This window comes from Oncorhynchus mykiss, chromosome 11 (assembly GCF_013265735.2).
Source record: "Oncorhynchus mykiss isolate Arlee chromosome 11, USDA_OmykA_1.1, whole genome shotgun sequence".
Classification (NCBI taxonomy): domain Eukaryota; kingdom Metazoa; phylum Chordata; class Actinopteri; order Salmoniformes; family Salmonidae; genus Oncorhynchus; species Oncorhynchus mykiss.
In genome coordinates, this window is record NC_048575.1 from 73,262,698 (window position 1) to 73,283,115 (window position 20,418).

At 43.2% G+C, this 20,418-nt stretch overlaps 1 protein-coding gene across 4 annotated transcripts; it reads right to left on the reverse strand.

The window, feature by feature from the left end:
• Nucleotides 1-6,484: 6,484 nt before the first annotated feature.
• Nucleotides 6,485-20,410, reverse strand: LOC110536370 (volume-regulated anion channel subunit LRRC8A). 4 transcript variants are annotated; one of them, XM_021622123.2, is made up of 9 exons: nt 20,263-20,410; nt 19,346-19,440; nt 18,033-18,307; nt 12,797-12,941; nt 11,474-12,637; nt 10,873-11,205; nt 10,501-10,686; nt 7,538-7,828; nt 6,485-7,294 (listed from the first exon to the last, which is right to left on the reverse strand). In XM_021622123.2, the coding sequence occupies exons 4-9, from the start codon at nt 12,932-12,934 to the stop codon at nt 7,019-7,021; spliced, it is 2,388 nt and encodes a 795-aa protein (XP_021477798.1). In that variant the 5' UTR covers nt 12,935-12,941; nt 18,033-18,307; nt 19,346-19,440; nt 20,263-20,410; the 3' UTR covers nt 6,485-7,018. The 4 variants fall into 4 exon arrangements, with proteins under 4 accessions (XP_021477798.1, XP_021477797.1, XP_021477794.1 ...); XM_021622122.2 differs by having other exon boundaries at nt 19,309-19,440; XM_021622119.2 differs by lacking the exon at nt 18,033-18,307.
• Nucleotides 20,411-20,418: the final 8 nt, after the last annotated feature.

Here is a 20,418-nt window from a genome sequence, read left to right on the forward strand (position 1 = left end):
GCGAGCATAGAATTAGTTTAGCTCCTCTGGTAGGCTCGTGTCACTGGGCAGCTCTCGGCTGTGCTTCCCTTTGTAGTCTGTTATGGTTTGCAAGCCCTGCCACATCGGACGAGCGTCCAACGTCATCAATGCACTTACTGATGACGCCAGTGATTGATGTGGTGTTCTCCTCAATGCCATTGGAAGAATCCCGGAACATATAGCAAAACAGATCTGTAAGCTTAGCATCTGCTTCAACTGACCACTTTTTTATTGACCAAGTCACTGGTGCTTCCTGCTTCCATTTTTGCTTGGAAGCAGGAATCAGGAGGATAGAATTATGGTCAGATTTACCAAATAGAGGGCGAGGGAGAGCTTTGTACGTGTCTCTCTGTGTGAAGTAAAGGTGGTCTAGAGTTTTTTTTCCCCTCTGGTTGCACATTTAACATGCTGATAGAAATTTGGTAAAACGGATTTAAGTTTCCCTGCATTAGTCACCGGCCACTAGGAGCGCCGCCTCTGGATGAGTGTTTTCCTGTTTGCTTATGGGGGAATACAGCTCATTGAGTGCGGTCTTAGTGCCAGTATCGGTCTGTGGTGGTATGTAGACAGCTACAAAAAAAAACAGGTGAAAACTCTCTAGGTAGATAGTGTGGTCTACAGCTTATCATGAGGTACTCAGGCGAGCAAAACCTTGAGATGTCCTTAGATGTCGTGCACCAGCTGTTGTTTACAAATATAGATTGTCCGTCCCCCTTGTCTTACCAGACGCCTCTGTTCTATCCTGCTGATACAGTGTATAACCAGCCAGCTGTATGTTGATAATGTCGTCCTTCAGCCACGACTCCGTGAAGCATAAGATATTACAGTTTTTAATGTTCTGTTGGTAGTTTAATCTTCCTCGTAGGTCGTCGATTTTATTTCCCAAAATTGCATGCTAGCTAGTAGAACGGAAGGCAGTGGGGGTTTATTCGATCGCCTACGAACTTCCGTCCTCTTTTTCTCCATCTTCTCTTTAAGCAAATGATGGGGATTTGCATCTGTTCCCGGGAAAGCAGTATGTCCTTCACGTCGGGCTCGTCGGACTCATTAAAGAAGAAAAAACGCTTCTGCCAGTTCATTGTGAGTATTCAATGTCCAGAAGTTATTTTCTGTCATAAGAGATGGTAGCAGCAACATTACGTACAGAATAAGTAAAAAAAAACAAGTTACAAACAACAGAAAATAACAAGGGAAAAAACACATTCGGTTAGGAGCAAGTAAAACGTCAGCCATCTTCTCCAGCGCCATGATACTATCCTAGTCACCCGTTTGGAGTCATGTCCAACCGTGTCATCAGGAGGGATCAGCCAATTGCAAAGTAGAAAATTGACCACTTCAAAATGGAGATTGCCTCAGTGGCGCAGCCCATGCTCTCACAGATGCTATAATGGCACAGATACAAAGATGAGTCCTCTATCTATCTCTATGTTAACCCACATTTTTCTAGAGTTCCGACTTTCCGACCTGAAAATCACTGACATCATGATTTGACCTGGCAGATCTTACAACGCCTGGATAGGTATTTTACAACATCATATGTTGTAGCAGTCTGGTGCCCGACGGTTAATGCATGCAACGCATGATGCCGAGTTCAAGACAACTTTGAACTCGTAAAACTCCTATTGTTTTACCAACTTGGAATCACATTGTAGAAGGATGAGCTCCGAGTTTCCCATTTGGAAAGAGTTACAATCAACTAAAAGAAAGCTCTATGCAAAAAACGGATGCAAATGTTAACTCATAGAGGTTCCAAGTTGTTTTGAAAGCACCAGGAGCACTGAGCAGAAGAACACGACCATTGTCACCTGGATCTGTCACATCCTCACATGGCCTTTCTTACTACTGTTATGATGGAACCTTTTTTCTCTCATCTAGAGAAGGTCAACATAATTACTTGCAGACTTGTGCTCAAATGTCTATTACAAGATCATATCTCATATTCCAATATTATTACAATATAGTAGTACTTCATATCCATATCAAGCCTCTTGATTGTTGTGGTTAGGCAGTGTAAAGTGCCCACTTAATTGATCAAATTCAACACAAATTGATCCAGGAAGCAAATGCTAAAATGAGACAAGTATAAGTGCGTAATTACGTTTATTATACTGTAATTTCATAAGAGGAATTAACGGAGGGGAATGATGACAATATTGTAGAGCATAATTAGGATCAAATAGACAGTTGACAACATCATGTCATGTAAACAAAATAGCAATGTTATTTTCCTGAAGTGCTAGGAGATTTTTTGGCAACAAAGTTAATACTGCTGATACACTACTTACTAGTAGTAAAATGGGGGTTGTCAGTCTCTTAGATGAGGAATTTGATTTAAAAACAAAATATGGTGTAAAAAAAACATGTTGGAGGATGACATTCCAGTTTAAAAATCCAACTACATGGTATTGTGGTAGGAGTAGGGTCTACTGTACATCTATGATGGCTCTAAAACATATACTGTATCATCAATTTCTTCCATACTCTTAATTAAAGTGACCAACAAAGGAAACAACACTAATTAATACACACAAAATATATCTATTGACATATGGATATGATTTCAGAAACAAAAATGTTTTATTTAAATATAATTTTGAAGCTGCAATTAATATTAAATATATTAAATCCTATTGACTAGAACATTTTCAAAATGTGTATAATTATAAAAATGTGTGGTATAACAACTGTTTAAATGAACATAAAAATGAGTGGAGTAAAAAAAATCTGCTATTAAAGCAACACCAAAAAAATGCATGGATAAAACTGAAATGTACATTTCCTGAGGTTATAGTGTACTGAACTAATAATAACTGTCAACACTGAAGAAAAATGGTCAGAAAAATGTGTACGTTCAACTGTTTTTCTAATGAATAACTATCATAATTTGGTATTGCATTCACCACTTGATTATGCTACCATATACAGAACACAAAATACAAAATAAAAAATAAAATAAAAAATATAGACATGCTCTGAAAATCTACAAAAATACTAATGGCTTCAAGAGGATTCATTTAGTGAGTGATAGTAGATTTAAAACAAATAAAAACCCTTATTTAAATAGATTTCTATGGGATGACACAACGATTAACAGACTTCAACACAAACTGTGCACTGAATGCATAGTTTCCATACTGACTATCCAATCACAAGCGGTGCACAGGACACAAGGGTGCACACTTTCTCCAAGACACCTCACACTTGACGATGGGCTGCACTCATCCAAGGGCTGTTTCCCAGACACAGATTAAGCTTAGTTCTGGAATAAAAACCTATTTCAAAGGAGAATGTCCATTGAGATGGAGAATGCTTTTTAGTCCTGGACTAATCTGTGTCTAAAAAACAGATCCCTTCTGTTAATCTTGTCTCACTATCTAGTCTAGCATGAATATTTGCATAATTCCATGAAGAGACAAGTATGAAATAAGAGTTGATTGTTGACGTCATCAGCAGTGGATTGCTGAGGAAACGTGCATGTCATAATAACCTTTTAAGAACATAAATACCAGTGGAGGCTGATGGGAGGAGCTATAGAAGGACGGGCTCATTGTAATAGCTGGACTGGAATTCATGGAATGGAGTCAAACACGTGGTTTCCATATGTTTGACTCCGTTCCATTAATTCCATTCCAACCATTACAATGAGCCCATCTTCCTATAGCTTTAAATCTTCTTAACTTCTTGCATGGGCAAGTGCGAAAGACAAGCATTGGCAGAACAGTTTTACACAGCCAGCCATCATTCCGGTGTTGTTTGTGTTGTCCTTCAGTCATAAGACCACTGTGCATATTTTGTTAATCTCCAAGTCATCCACAGCAATGTTCTTTGCATCTGTGTTATAATCCCTGTTTCCTGATGACAAGACAGCTCCTCTATGCACATGTTGTGTTGCTGTGTCAGAGCCATGCGTTGACCTTGCATACAGAAGTCCACAATCATCGCAACATCATCATGCTCACTGAGACAAACCCAATCATCGCAACATCATCATGCTCACTGAGACAAACCCAATCATCGCAACATCATCATGCTCACTTAGACAAACCCAGAAATGCTGGGGGGGGGGGGGGGGGGGGGGGGGGGGTATATAATTTTACTCACAAAAATAGAAGTAAATGAACAAATAGATGAATATGGAATGACCTATGAGGATGAGATATTTGGTTGTCAGACTCATAACAGCTAGAATGACTAGTTAAGAAATGGAAACTCAACTGCATCTGAAATGGCATCCTATTCCCTACAGTGCATTACTTAGGGTGCCTTTTCAGCTGCACCCTAACAACCTCTTAACTAGAGCATAGAGCCTTATTCATGGTTGCGTATCCACACTAATGAACAGTAATAACCGGTAGCTCAATATAGCACCCACACATTAAGGATCAACTTGAACATCGATCCCCATCTTTAAGAACAAGTTAACAAGGCCAAAGTACCCATGGAACACTTTCATGTTTACATCCTGTTTTACTCATTTCATATGTATATACTGTATTTTGGTCAATGCCACTCCGACAAAGCTCATCCTAAATTTGATATATTTCCATTTGATTTTGTAGATGTATGTGTAGATCCTACTGCACCATTGGAGCTTTTCGCTACACCGGCAACAACATCTACTAAATATGTGTATGTGACCAATACATTTTTATTTCAAATCCTAACTCAATTTTGGTCCTTAATTCTGAAAATGAACATAATGTAGTCAGCAAGATCCCTTCATAGTGATGGCTATGCTCCACTGTGGTAGCCTGACAAAGGGACAGAATGAATCAAATCTGTCTATTGTGATTCATCTTGTTTATTCAGTAGCCTCAATAAAATATGCTGTATTATTATATAGACCCCAGAACTGGAAATACTATGTGGGTTTGATTGAATTCAACCTTATATGACCATTCTATTCAAATACTGCCATTAATCCACATAATGCTGATGCCATCCAGGTAGCTATTCTTAATGCACTGAACAGCAATATAAATGCAAGATGCAGTGTTGGTCCCATGTTTCATGAGTTGAAATAAAAACATCCCAGAAATGTTCCATATTTTTTTATGCAGAAATTTGATTACATCCGTGTTAGTGAGCATTTCTCCTTCGTCAAGATAATCCATCCACCTGACAGGTGTGGCATATCAAGAAGCTGATTAAACAGCATGATCATTACACCAGTGCACCTTGCGCTGGGGACAATAAAAGGCCACTCTAAAATGTGCAGTTTTGTCACAACACAATGCAATAGACGTCTCAAGTTGAGGGAGCGTGCAATTGGCATGCTGACTGCAGGAATGTCCACCAGAGCTGTTGCCAGAGAATGTTAATTTCTCTACCATAAGCCACCTCCAATGTCATTTGAGAGAATTTGGCAGTAGGTCCAACCAGGCTGAGAACCTCAGACCACATGTATGGCGTCCTGTGGGCGAGTGGTTTGCGGATGTCAACGTTGTGAAGAGTGCCCCATGGTGGCGGTGGGGTTGGGGATGTTATCTGCAATTGTTATATCCATTTGTGGAGTTATAAATTAATTATTGGATAATATAACTCCAATTCCAAGACACAGATTAAGCTTAGTCCTGGAATAAAAACCTATTTCAAAGGAGAATTTCCATTGAGACTGAGAATGCTTTTTAGGCCTGTGTCTAAGAAACGGATCCCTTCTGTTAGTCTTGTCTCACTATCTAGTCTAGCATGAATATTTGCATAATTCCATGAAGAGACAAGTATGTCTGAGATAACACCATGAAATAAGAGTTGATTGTCAATGTCATCAGCAGTGGATTGCTGAGGAAAGGGTCTATCTGTAATTGCTATATCTATTTGTGGACTTATAAATGAATGATATATACACCCATTGATTTTGAATAATATAACTCAGATTCATCTTAGTCCTGGAATAAAAACCTCTTTCAAAAGGAGAATTTCCATGGAGACTGAGAATGCTTAGTCCATAGTTGCATGGCTCCGCCAATGAATTTGAGAGTGGTTACAATTCTCCAGCCCCATACCTCAGCTGTTACAGACATCGTATCTAATTTGAGCAGCACATTCCAGTGCTGATGCATAGGAGGAGTAATATAAATGGATTGTATAGCAGTCGTCGGCTACGTTTACTTTGACATAATTTACTGATTAAACAACAATTTGCCGAATTGCCACTGGAGAAAAAAAACAAAAAAACACTGGTGTATTTAAGCAATAAGGCCCGAGGGGGTGTGGTATATGGCCAATATACCACACCTACGGGCTGTTCTTAAGCACTTTATAAACATGTTAACTAAAATGTCAGTCAGTGAGCAAGGAATAAAGACCTGGCCGCTACAACATTATTTGATTTTGACAAATTCAGCTAGGTCTGTCCAATTTTGAGTGGAATATTCCCCATTTAAGATATTTTCTGTTATGAATGTAATGGACCACACACACACACACACACACTAGAGTAATGAGCACAGGACCAGAGATCTTGGAGAATCCTCCTTTAATGGAGCTTCTTCCTCCTGTCATTGCAGACAGTAGCTATACACCATCTCTCATGGCACATACTGAGAGTGGGCAACTAACTATTGCCACTTAGCACCCTATGGACTAGAATCTATCAAGGGGGGCCTATTGTACTGTATGTAACAGGATAATATACCCTGCCTGAATGACAATTACACTGCCCACCTGCAGAGTCCCTTCTCTTACAGAAATATGGCATTTGCATTTTGTATCCTCACGTGCAACACATTCGAGCTGACATCTCTCATCATCTTGTTCAACGCACACACTGTATCCCATGGCAGATCTCTTTTTTACGTCTGGAAAAAAAAGTGGCATGGCGGTGGGACTTTGATTCCCTTGAAAAGCATCCCTGCAGTAGAGTAGAGTACAGTCAGAGTGAGCAGGGGCTGCTCTGTTAGCGAGCTGTCCGAGTCTGTGTAGTCCTCTCTAGTCCTCCAGGTGTCCGGCCTGTGTCTGTTTCGACTAAGTTACCATCCCCCAATCCCATATCTACTCAGGCAGTCTCCTTGTCCACCTTCCACAGCTGCTCCTTCACCTCGGTGGGCAGGGTGTTGAAGAGGTCCTCCTCCACCACCAGGCCCGTCTTCTTCAACTGCCTGCATTCCCCCAGCTCCACGGGCAGACAGTCCAGTCTATTCCCCCTCAGCTCCAGCTGGGTCAGGGCCGTCAGCTCCCCGCAACGTGACGGCAGAGACGCCAGGCAGTTGTTACCCAGGTTCAGAGTACGGAGCTTCTTACACTGGAACAGCTCGTTGGGCAGGGCCTCAATCTAAGTGGGGCAAAAAGAAAGATAAGTGGGATCAAGAGGTAGTGTCAGGTGGACGTGACTATCACTGCACAATGTGTTATAGTGTCAGGTGGACGTGACTATCACTGCACAATGTATTAATGGGATTTGATTCACAGTTCTCAGATGAGTCAACACGGCTACAGACAACACTTTCCTCATAACTAATCCAGAATACACCAACTGTTTGTACAACAAACCAAATCTGAAAAGGAAAGCACTCACTCTGTTAGCAGTGACTACCAGGTACTGGAGGTTCTGCAGGTACCCCACGTCTGCTGGGATGTAGGTGAGGTTGTTGTGGCTCAGGTCTAGGAAGCGCAGCTTCCGACAGTAGAACAGCTGACTGGGGATCTTATCGATCTTGTTCCTGTTCAGATAGAGCCTCTCCATGTTGTTGAGGGTGCCGATCTGGATGGGAATGTAGGCGATCTGGTTGTACCAGAGCTTAAGGCAGACCAGCCGGTGCAGGTGCTGGAAGCTGATGATCTCTTCGATGGTCTTCAGGTTGTTGTCCTTCAATGATGACAATAATAATACATTTCATTCATACATACAAAAACATTTAATAAATACAAGGCCAGTTTCCCTGACACAGATTAAGCTTAGTCCTGGACTAGATTTGGGGCATTTTCACACAGGTTCTTCACTTAGCTGTAGTTCGAATCAGAGTTTGATTATTTGTTACACATACATACAGTGGGGCAAAAAAGTATTTAGTCAGCCACCAATTGTGCAAGTTCTCCCACTTAAAAAGATGAGGCCTGTATTTTTCATCATAGGTACACTTCAACTATGACAAATGGAATAGACAACAGGTGGAAATTATAGGCAATTAGCAAGACACCCCCAATAAAGGAGTGGTTCTGCAGGTGGTGACCACAGACCACTTCTCAGTTCCTATGCTTCCTGGCTGATGTTTTGGTCACTTTTGAATGCTGACGGTGCTTTCACTCTAGTGGTAGCATGAGACGGAGTCTACAACCCACACAAGTGGCTCAGGTAGTGCAGCTCATCCAGGATGGAAATCAATGCGAGCTGTGGCAAGAAGGTTTGCTGTGTCTGTCAGCGTAGTGTCCAGAGCATGGAGGCGCTACCAGGAGACAGGCCAATACATCAGGAGACATGGAGGAGGCCGTAGGAGGGAAACAACCCAGCAGCAGGACCGCTACCTCCACCTTTGTGCAAGGAGGAGCAGGAGGAGCACTGCCAGAGCCCTGCAAAATTACCTCCAGCAGGCCACAAATGTGCATGTGTCTGCTCAAACGGTCAGAAACAGACTCCATGAGGGTGGTATGAGGGCCCGACATCCACAGGTGGGGGTTGTGCTTACAGCCCAACACCGTGCAGGACATTTGGCATTTGCCAGATAACACCAAGATTGGCAAATTCGCCACTGGCGCCCTGTACTCTTCACAGATGAAAGCAGGTTCACACTGAGCACATGACAGACGTGACAGAGTCTGGAGACGCCGTGGACAACGTTCTGCTGCCTGCAACATCCTCCAGCATGACCGGTTTGGCGGTGGGTCAGTCATGGTGTGGGGTGGCATTTCTTTGGGGGGCCGCACAGCCCTCCATGTGCTTGCCAGAGGTAGCCTGACTGCCATTAGGTACCGAGATGAGATCCTCAGACCCCTTATGAGACCATATGCTGGTGCGGTTGGCCCTGGGTTCCTCCTAATGCAAGACAATGCTAGACCTCATGTGGCTGGAGTGTGTCAGCAGTTCCTGCAAGAGGAAGGCATTGATGCTATGGACTGGCTGGCCCGTTCCCCAGACCTGAATCCAATTGAGCACATCTGAGACATCATGTCTCGCTCCATCCACCAACGCCACGTTGCACCACAGAGACTGTCCAGGAGTTGGCGGATGCTTTAGTCCACGTCTGGGTGGAGATCCCTCAGGAGACCATCCGCCACCTCATCAGGAGCATGCCCAGGCGTTGTAGGGAAGTCATACAGGCATGTGGAGGCCACACACACACTACCGAGCCTCATTTTGACTTGTTTTAAGGACATTACATCAAAGTTGGATCAGCCTGTAGTGTGGTTTTCCACTTTAATTTTGAGTGTGACTCCAAATCCAGACTTCCATGGGTTGATAAATTAGGTTTCCATTGATAATATTTGTGTGATTTTGTTGTCAGCACATTCAACTATGTAAAGAAAAAAGTATTTAATAAGAATATTTCATTCATTCAGATCTAGGATGTGTTATTTTAGTGTTCCCTTTATTTTTTTGAGCAGTGATTATCTACTCATACACACACACACACACACACACACACAACATGCGGGAGGTAACAGAGTAAAAGCCGCTTTAACTGTGACGTGAAAATGAATCTAATTTTATTATTTTTTACATTTGTATTTATTTATGGTTTACTTCAGTTAATTTAGTAAATACTTATTTTTTCTTAAAACTGCATTGTTGGTTAAGGGCTTGTAAATAAGCATTTGTAAGGTCTACACCGCTTGTATTTGGAGCACGTGACAGTTAAAAGTTGATTTGAATAGTCTATATTTAGTAGCCTATATCCCCGGTATAGCCCCAGTCCCCTTAATCTGCACTGGATGTGGTCATAAATGTGCAGCTACTCACAGAATGTTTCAGAGATATCAAGTTATGGTACTGCATGAACTTCATCAAATGCTCTCAGTCAAGCAACCAATAAATAACTCTGGTTATTTTCCTGTGTTTGGTCTGGACTGCATTCTCACCAGCATTGAACCACACCACGGTATGAATGAGACCGAGATTACCCTTTGTGCGTTGAACCATGTGCGTTGTTTAGTGCGCTCCTGAGTGCAGATAGAGTATTCACACTAGCCCAAACTAACCGAACTAAGGGAGGAAAAGCAGCAGAATTCAGAAAAAACGCTCCAAACCAATTTGGTGTGAGAGCCCGATTAATGCGTCTGGGAATCAATACAATCACGTAATAAATTTGGTGAGAACACAAATTAAAAGTACACTGAACGCAGGGTTGCAAAATTCTTGTTACGTTCCCAAAATTCCCTGGTTTTCCTGAAATCTCAATTGGAAAATGCCAGGAATGAGGAGAGAATAAGCACACAAATCTAAAATCCTGCAACCAGGATTTCTGTGAAACCAGGGAAATTTGGGAAAGTTACAAGAATGTTGCAACCTTAACGGAACGTAATAAACAGCAATGACAAACAAACCTTGAGGTCAATCTCCTGCAAGTTGTGCAGGCTGAAGATGGAGTGTGGGATGCGCTCTAAGTCACAGCGGATCAGCTCCAGTTCAGTCAGGTTCACCATTTTCTTCAGGCTGTTGAGGACCATCAGCTTGGTGCCCTCGTTGTTGACTGACAGCTTCTGGAGGTGCACCCCCACGTCCGTCACCACCTGAGGTGAAGAACATCATACATAAAAGGTGAAACATTACAGTGCAGGGAGAGGGGGAAAAACAACAGGGTTTGACAGGGGCTCCTCTCCCAAACCAAATGATTAAAACTATAAATTACATGAAAAACAAACAAAGACAAGAGAAAAACATAGAGAGAGGAATATTTTTTTTAAAGAAACAAATACCTGAGGTAGCTTGGTCAAGTTACTCTTCAGCCGGAGCACCTTGAGCCTCTTCAGCTCCCGTAGCCCATCAATAACAATGTATCGGTTGTTCTCTGAGCTCAGGTTCCCCGTCAGGTGCAACTCGCTCAGGTTCTTCAGGCTGTAGATCCACAGAGGGATCTCCTTGATGTCGGTGAACTTGATGTGGAGGGACTTGAGGTTCTCCCTGAGGAAGGCCAAGGCGGGAGCCTCGATCTTAGCCGGGGTATGGTACAGCCACATCTCCTTCAGGTTGACCAGCTGGGCGATGATAGGAGGGATGGTAATGTCTGGAATGAGCTCCAGCTTCAGCACCTACAATAATAACAAAAAATAATAAATTCGGACCGAGAGGCTGATATCTAAGCGCAATAAACTGAAGTGACATTGGCAGGAGCAGTGTACAAGTTTCTCTCTTCTTTTAAGACATCCTGCAATTATTCCGACACACCTGCGACTCAGATGTGCGGTACTTTTCCTATAATGTACAACAAATCAAAGTTTCTACAGTGTGTGCATTCAAAAATAGAACAAAGCAAGGCATGTGGACAACATGGAATACAGCCATCTCTACACAAACTACCTCCAGCTCCATCAGGTCAAACACTGTGTCTGGGATGCCACTCAGCATGAAGAGGTGCAGCTCCAACTTCTCCTGGGAGTTATTGGTGATTCTCTGCCTCAGTTTGTCCAGAGTCCACTCGTTGTTCAGGTTGAGCTGCCGCAGCTTGTTCTCGCTCACCTCGGACAGGAAGACAGCAAAGCGTTTGGAGTACAGAGGGTCGTACTGGTCAATCATGTGCAGCATGAAAGCAAAGTCGTTCTTCACGTCCGGTATGTCGCTGTAACTGCTCTCCTCTCGTATCGACTCGAAGGAGTATTTCTTCAGCGAGCGCCGCAGCATCCAACAGAGTGTGTACATGCAAATTAAGCCGTAAACCCCCACTAAGCTGATGTAGACGCAGGCTAGGATCTTAAACAGAGTGGCCAGAGGATGGGCACAACGATACATACTGTACCCTGTGAGACTCTCTATATCCACACTACAGTCCACACTGAACTGAATATTGTGCACATAATACCCCGTATAGCAGATAATCAAAATGAACTTAATGACTTTGATTATAGTCTGTCGGATGTAGAGCCTGTACACAATGTCTCCCTCTTCCACGTGTATGCGGAACTTTTTCACCTTTTCGAACAGAGCTTTTGCCTGTTCGCCCTCTTTCTTATCCAGGACGCCCGTCTCAGTGCGGTCCACGATCCCCTGCTCCAGGCGAGACTTTGTCTTTTGGAGCATGGGGACGCTGGCCTCCACGTCTTCGCTGACACACGATGCCTTCTTATCCATGGAGCCGTTCATCTTGTGGGGCTTGGGGTCGCGCTCCTCCACCACCGTCTCAGACAGAGCCCTGGTGGTCCAGGGAGAGTCAAAACACTTGAGTAAGATGGACACAAAGTGCTCCAGTTTGGAGCTAGTCCGGGGGAACTTGAACCAGAAGTTACTGCAGGCCAGGAAGATGAGGGTATGCAGTAGCACCAGGTAGGGGAAGTACTTGGCAAACCAGTGCAGGCGGTTCTCGTAGCATACAGCGTCTACGTAGTTGTACTGGTGGCGATCCAGGTTGTATTGGATCCCTTTGGGCTCCAACAAGAGCGGGGCCGACAGAGTAGCGTTGAAATACCTCCTGCAGGTATGGTTGACCACCCACTTGCAGGGCAGGCAGATCATCTTGTCCTGGGTGACCTAGAGTGAAACAAAAGCATTTTAAGTACATCGACAATAGCAAAGTAAGCATTTCACTGTAGTGTGTGCATATTATGCTGTCTCTGATTTGTAACAGAAGCTGAACAAAAACAAGATCAAGTACATAGAGGACAGTCCCTTTTTTTCCCCCTAACGGACCTGCAGAGTGCCCCCGAACACGGCGATCATGAGCATGACGATGGAGATGTAGTCGGTGAAGACATCCCACCATGGCTTCAGGATGCGGTAGGCCGGCTGGCAGTCTACAAAGTAACGCAGCTCAGTGATGGGGATCATGGCTTATCTGGGAAGAGGAGAGATAATAATAATAATTAGGTGGGTGGTTATATTTATCCTGTTTCACACATGTACAATTGGCAATGTGTTTTTTTGCAAACCCCAACTCTCCCCCTGACACCCTACGAGAGTTGGGTCACGGCCAGCGTCTGCCATTATCAATGGCGACCCTGGAGCAATTAAGGTTAAGTGCCTTGCTCAAGGGCACAGATGGATTTTGCGCCTTGTCGGATTGGGGATTTGAACTAGCGACCTTTCGGTTATTGGTCCCACGCTTTAACCGCTAGGCTACCTGCCACCTATAGTATGACAGACAGGAGGTTTCATCATTTCAAATTCAACGTTTTTTTATGATCAAATTGCAGAAGAGCAATTCTGTATTTCTGAAATACTTGGCATTTAAAAATGGGGACCTTCAGGTCCAATAAAATAACGGTGCACTCGCCACTAATAAATTGTCTACTACATTAAAATAGGGAAATCTGTTTTATGCCATAAAAAAATCTATTGCATCCGGAACATATGTAGATTAGCTACCGCAATTAGTAACAGCCATTCACGTCTTTATTGAACACTCAAATCAACAAAGAGTACCATAGCTCTTGCTTCTGGAACTCCATGAACAAAACAAGCATCCTGTGTCGAATGTAATGTGTAACACATATTCTGTACTGACGGCATCAGAAAAGGGTCAACTGGTCAACTGAATGCATTCAACCGAAATAGGTCTTCCGTATTTAACCCAGCCCCTCCGAATCAATGGCAGCAATGTTAACAGGGTCATGCATCCGATAATCGGCAACCAGATGGATTCAGTTGAAGGTGTGTAGTAATTGAATAGACTGACTACCGCATGCATGTTCTGACACCTGAATCTCTGATGCATTATATTGGCTGGTTTGCTATTGATTTCACTATGGTTAAACAGGTCCAGTTAATCTAGATGCCATAGGGCAGGGTTTGGGACAGCATTTTCATTAGGGCTGGCAGGGTGTGTGTGTGGGTGTGTTGGGCTGGGAATTGCCAGGGACCTCACAATACTATATTAATCGCAATACCATACATGTATTGCGATTCACTTGATTCAATATTGCAATTTGATATCCCAAACATATTGCTCACTATACAGTCAGGCCATAAATATTTGGACATAGACAGGTATAATAATAACTTGGTCAATCACAGCATATTGGAGTTGAAATGAAATAATAAATATGAGCTGAAAGTGCAGACCTTCCTCTTTAATTTGAGGTGTTTACATCCAAATCGTGTGAACGGGGTAGGAATTAAAGCACTTTTTAATGTGGTCCCCCCCTTTTCAAGGGACCAAAAGTAATTGGACAATTGGCTGCTCAGCTGTTCCATGTCCAGGTGTGTTTTATTCCCTCATTAGTTAATTTACAGGTAAGCAGATAAACGGTCTAGAGACATTTTTTTAGGAGGTAGATCAGCTTTAATATTGTAGATAGATTGTAGCTTCCATCAATGTAATTGTCTGCAACATTTCCAATCAGATAGATAGATAGATAGACAGATAGATAGATAGATAGATAGATAGGACACACTGCTCAAAAAAATAAAGGGAACACTAAAATAACATCCTAGATCTGAATGAATGAAATATTCTTATTAAATACTTGTTTCTTTACATAGTTGAATGTGCTGACAACAAAATCACACAAATATTATCAATGGAAATCAAATGTATCAACCCATGGAAGTCTGGATTTGGAGTCACACTCAAAATTAAAGTGGAAAACCACACTACAGGCTGATCCAACTTTGATGTAATATCCTTAAAACAAGTCAAATGAGGCCCAGTAGTGTGTGTGGCCTCCACGTGCCTGTATGACCTCCCTACAACGCCTGGGCATGCTCCTGATGAGGTGGCGGGTGGTCTCCTGAGGGATCTCCTCCCAGACGTGGACTAAAGCATCCGCCAACTCCTGGACAGTCTGTGGTGGATGGAGCGAGACATGATGTCCCAGATGTGCTCAATTGGATTCAGGTCTGGGGAACAGGCCGGCCAGTCCATAGTATCAATGCCTTCCTCTTGCAGGAACTGCTGACACACTCCAGCCACATGAGGTCTAGCATCGTCTTGCATTAGGAGGAACCCAGGGCCAACCGCACCAGCATATGGTCATCTCATCTCGGTACCTAATGGCAGTCAGGCTACCTCTGGCGAGCATATGGAGGGCTGTGCGGCCCCCCAAAGAAATGCCACCCCACACCATGACTGACCCACCGCCAAACCGGTCATGCTGGAGGATGTTGCAGGCAGCAGAACGTTCTCCACGGCGTCTCCAGACTCTGTCACGTCTGTCACATGTGCTCAGTGTGAACCTGCTTTCATCTGTGAAGAGCACAGGGCGCCAGTGGCGAATTTGCCAATCTTGGTGTTATCTGGCAAATGCCAAACGTCCTGCACGGTGTTGGGCTGTAAGCACAACCCCTACCTGTGAACGTCAGACCCTCATACCACCCTCATGGAGTCTGTTTCTGACCATTTGAGCAGACACATGCACATTTGTGGCCTGCTGGAGGTCATTTTGCAGGGCTCTGGCAGTGCTCCTCCTGCTCTTCCTTGCACAAAGGCGGAGGTAGCGGTCCTGCTGCTGGGTTGTTGCACTCCTACGGCCTCCTCCATGTCTCCTGATGTACTGGCCTGTCTCCTGGTAGCGCCTCCATGCTCTGGACACTATGCTGACAGACACAGCAAACCTTCTTGCCACAGCTCGCATTGATGTGCCATCCTGGATGAGCTGCACTACCTGAGCCACTTGTGTGGGTTGTAGACTCCGTTGATTTCAAGTGTGGCATTCAAGTGTGGCATTTGCAATCTGTTGCTGTTGTTAACCCTCAATATGAAGTCCAAAGAGCTGTCACTTCCAGGGAAGCAAGCCATCATTTGGTTTCTTTTGATTGTTCAGCCTATCAGAGAGATAGCAAAAACATGGTGTGGCCAAATCAACTATTTGGTACATTCTTAACAAGAAAGAACACACTGGTGAACACCAAAAGGCCCGGAAGATCACGGAAAACAACTGTGGTGTATCACAGAATAATTATTTCCCTGGTGAAGAAAAACCCCTTCACAACAGTTGGCCAGATCAGGAACACCCTCCAGGAGGTAGGCGTATCAGTGTCAAAGTCAACATTCAAGAGAAGACTTCACCAGAGTAAATACAGACGCTTTACCACAAGATGTAAACCATTGGTAAGCCTCAAAAACAGGAAGACCAGAATCGTGGTTTGCCAAAAAACATCTAAAAAAGCTTGTAAAATTCTGGAACAGCATCCTATGGACAGATGAGACAAAGATCAACGTGTATCAGAATGATGGGAAGAGAAGAGTATGGAGAAGGGAATGAACTGCTCATCAGAGCATACCACCTCATCTGTGAAGCATGGTGGAGGTAGTGTTATGGCGTGGGCATGTATGGCTGCCAATGGAACTGGTTCCTTTGTATTTATTGATGATGTGACTGCTGACAAGCAGCAGGATGATTTCTGAAGTAGGTCTATATTATCTGCTCAGATTCAGCCAAATGCTTCAAAAAAACTCATTGGACGGCGCTTCACAGTGCAGATGGACAATGACCCGAAGCATACTGCGAAAGCAACCCAATACTTTTTTAAGGCAAAGAATTGGAATGTTCTGCAATGGCCAAGTCAATCACCTGACCTGAATCCAATTGAGCATGCATTTCACTTGCTGAAGGCAAAACACCCCAAGAACAAGGAACTCGAGACAGCTGCAGTAAAGGCCTGGCAGAGCATCACCAGGGAAGAAACCCAGCATCTGGTAATGTCTATGGGTTCCAGACTTCAGGCAGTCATTGACTACAAAGGATTTGCAAACAAGTATTAAAAATCACAATTTAATGTATGATTATGTCAGTTTGTCCATTTACTTTTGAGCCCCTAAAATTCAGGGCTATGTATAAAAATGGTTGTAATTCCTACATGGTTCACACAATAATTTGGACAAAACCCTTAAATTAAAGATGAAAGTCTACACTTAAGGCACATCTTGATTGTTTCCTTTCAAATCCATTGTGGTGGAGTACAGAGCCAAAATGATGCAAATTGTGTCACTGTCCAAATACTTATGGACCTGACTGAATGTCTGCTGCAGAGAGACCAGTCAGGGCAATGAAAACATTTTGGCTCACCATTTAAAAAGAAGATGGAGGACAAGCTATAGGATGAAAAATAGTTTTGGTGTAGGTACAGCCGACTAGAGCTACCTAACAAAACAAAAAATACAAATCAATAGTTGGGAGTCAAAGTATTGATATAATCGTAAATAATATTGCGATATTTAACTGTATCAATTCCCCACCCCCATCACTAATTTGGATTACCCTGGAAAACACACACCATGTCTCAGAAGACCAAAGTCAGTTTAGCAGTAATCTAATTCATCAGCAGTTAGATTAGTAATTAAAGTGTTTAAATCACCGAGACCTGGCCATGAACCTACTTGGAAAATAGAAGAGGTACAATATTGAAGTGTTTACATGCAGTGAGAAGAGCAGGGTAGTGAGATGAACATATAACACAAGCTATGGGGAAGGTAGTTGGCAGATCATTCAAACATTCCAGAATTAAAACATTCCAGAATAGATAGGAGGCACAAGTGGCAGAAAATCGAAATTATCAGAAAAAAAGATGCAGTCTAGTTATCCTACATGTCCAATATTCCACATTTTAAAGTAAAAGAAATGAAACTTAAAACATCTGGAATAAAATACAGTAGAACAGTAAGTCTCCATTTATGAACAGCATACAAAATAGGTCTTCTCTATTTAGGCCTTCAACTCCAATACTTAACTACCATGAAGACAGACTGATAAACATTGACGTTTTACCATGTGTCCCGCTCTTTCACTTGCGTGCCCTTCTCACCAAGAACATTATCTTCACAACTGTAACACTTTTATAGACAAATCTTCCGTTTTGGCTCGTCTGATCCAAACACAAACCACAGGCACGACAGCCACCTTACTTTCGTTATCTATTCTTAGTCGTTTCCCATAATAATACCCAGGGTATTGTCTCCCAGCGACCTTCAGGAGGAGATCCTGTTTACCTTAGAGGAGGAGGAGGCGGGGGTGGCTGTCTGTTTCCAGTAGGCTCAACACTTTGTCTCCAGCTCCTGTCTACCAGTAGTCTCAACACTGTACCCCGTGACACCAGCTCCTTTTTCCAGTAGGCTCAGCACTGTGTCTCCAGCTCCTGTCTTCCAGTAGGCTCGACACTGTGTCTCCAGCTCCTGTCTCCCAGTAGGCTCAACACTGTGTCTCCAGCTCCTGTCTACCAGTAGGCTCAACACTGTACCCCGTGTCTCCTGCTCCTGGTGGTCTCCTAGAAGGAACATTGGAAGGAACCTAATAGCCCTTCTCCTCTCTGGATGGTCATTCTATTTCAGGAATATGTTATTTAGTTCTTTAGAATGTGTTCCAAAAATTCTGCTGCAAAGTAATAAATAAAGCACATAAAAAGCTGTAGGATTGAAGAATCCACATGTGTTCGTTATTGCCAACTTTGTTACTTGCAATCATTATTTTGTAACAAATTCCAAAGAACATATTCCTGAGAATATAGGCTACCATCCCTGCCCTCCTCATTCCCACAAGACTGGGAGTTGGCCATCTGTCGCCGCCTGTGTTCAGTGAGGAAGACAGATAAAACAGAGACTTCCTGTGGAGATGAGAAGTCTGACGCCTGCCTAGCCCCACTACAGCCTAGCCCAGTCAGACCTCCAACCTACTCCCACACACAAAGTCATTGTCACAGCAATTCAGTCATATTCAGAGACCAGACAACCCATTAGAGTACTGACAAAACGCACTGATTTGTAAAACTTTTTTTCTACAGGGCCAATAGAAGCACAGAAAGACAGCACTCAGTGAGTAACAGTAGCCACATGTATGACCAAACTTCATATTCTTATGTAATATGCAGTACACAATAATTCTGAGTACTGCACAGAGAATTGAAGAGTTAGAAACATGGTTAGATGACATCTCTGTGAGATTAGCCTAATTTCTGTGAACTGTGCAGGTATCTAGGCATCTGCTCTTTTTATTTAACTCGGCAAGTCAGTTAAGAACAAATTCTTATTCACCTTTATTTAAGCAAGTAAGCAAGTTGAGAACAAGTTCTCCTTTACAATTGCGACCTGGCCAAATTTACAATGACGGCCTACCAAACCCGAATTACCCTGAGCCAATTGTGCGCCGCCCTATGGGAGTTCCAATCACAGCCAGATGTGTTACAGCCTAGAATCAAACCAGGGCCTGTAGTGGCACTTCTTGCACTGAGATGCAGTGCCTTAGACCACTGCTCCACTCTGGAGCTCTTACCACAGTGTTGGTACTGGTGTGATCTGTACTTCGGTACCTGGTGCGGTCGTTGGTGGATATCCCACTCAGTGAAAGCCCATCGATCCTCATGAGCCCAGGTCTCTTCTATCTCCATAGGAATGGGTGGCTAATCTGAAAACGAAAGGAAATTGGAAGAGGAATAAGCCTAATTATGCCTAGCAAGCAACTATTTAATGTCTGGTCTTGTAGCACTGGGGTTAATACCTATCAGACAAGCTCACTAGCTAGCAAACAGACTGGCAAGATGTAGGCTTGTATACAACACTAACAGCTTAAGCTTACATAAGTCTGACATTCCATTCCCAAAGTTGAAATCACATGCTGGGAAGACATGTGGATTTAAGCACTTGAAAGGGTGACACACACATTACATGACATGGCTTATTCTGGAGTCTGATGATGTGACCAGTTTGCAAAGTCCAAAACACATGACACATGGATGATCTCATGAAATTCAAGAGACAATTGCAATCTCCATGGTGAAATACTCTAGCTAGACAGTCTAGCTACATTATTTACCCTGCTAACTATCGAGCCTTGTCATATACATTTAGTAACTAGCGTTAATGACAGCTAGCTGGGTAACTAATGGTAGCTAAGTAGCTAGTTGGCCAAGTCATGCCAGATGAAACCGGTATGTGATGCAGACGATTGAGAAGTTCAGCTGCTAGATAGCCTATAATCGATAATCCACTAGCCAGTGTATAGCTATTGATGTTATCATGTCAGTGATGGCTAGCTTAGAAACACATACACCAGTTATAATTAAAGTGGTTAGCTAGCTATAACGTTAGCTAGCGTAGCTTGCTAGCTGACATTTCTTAGCATTCAAATGTTAGCTCGACCGGCATTACCATAAACAACTCTCAGAGAAGTAAGGCCCATCTTGACTATCGTTTTAACTAACTATAGTCTAGTTACTAGACAACTTACTCAGTTTTGCTCCACTGCAGCAAGGCTGGCGAACACCACATGCTAACAGAAATACATGATGGTGTGGAGTTAGCTAGCTAGTGTTGCCTTCTTTTCATCTGTTGTCGTTGAGCATTGCAGCCTGCAATTATCCCCATTTCCGATAGGCGGCAGTAG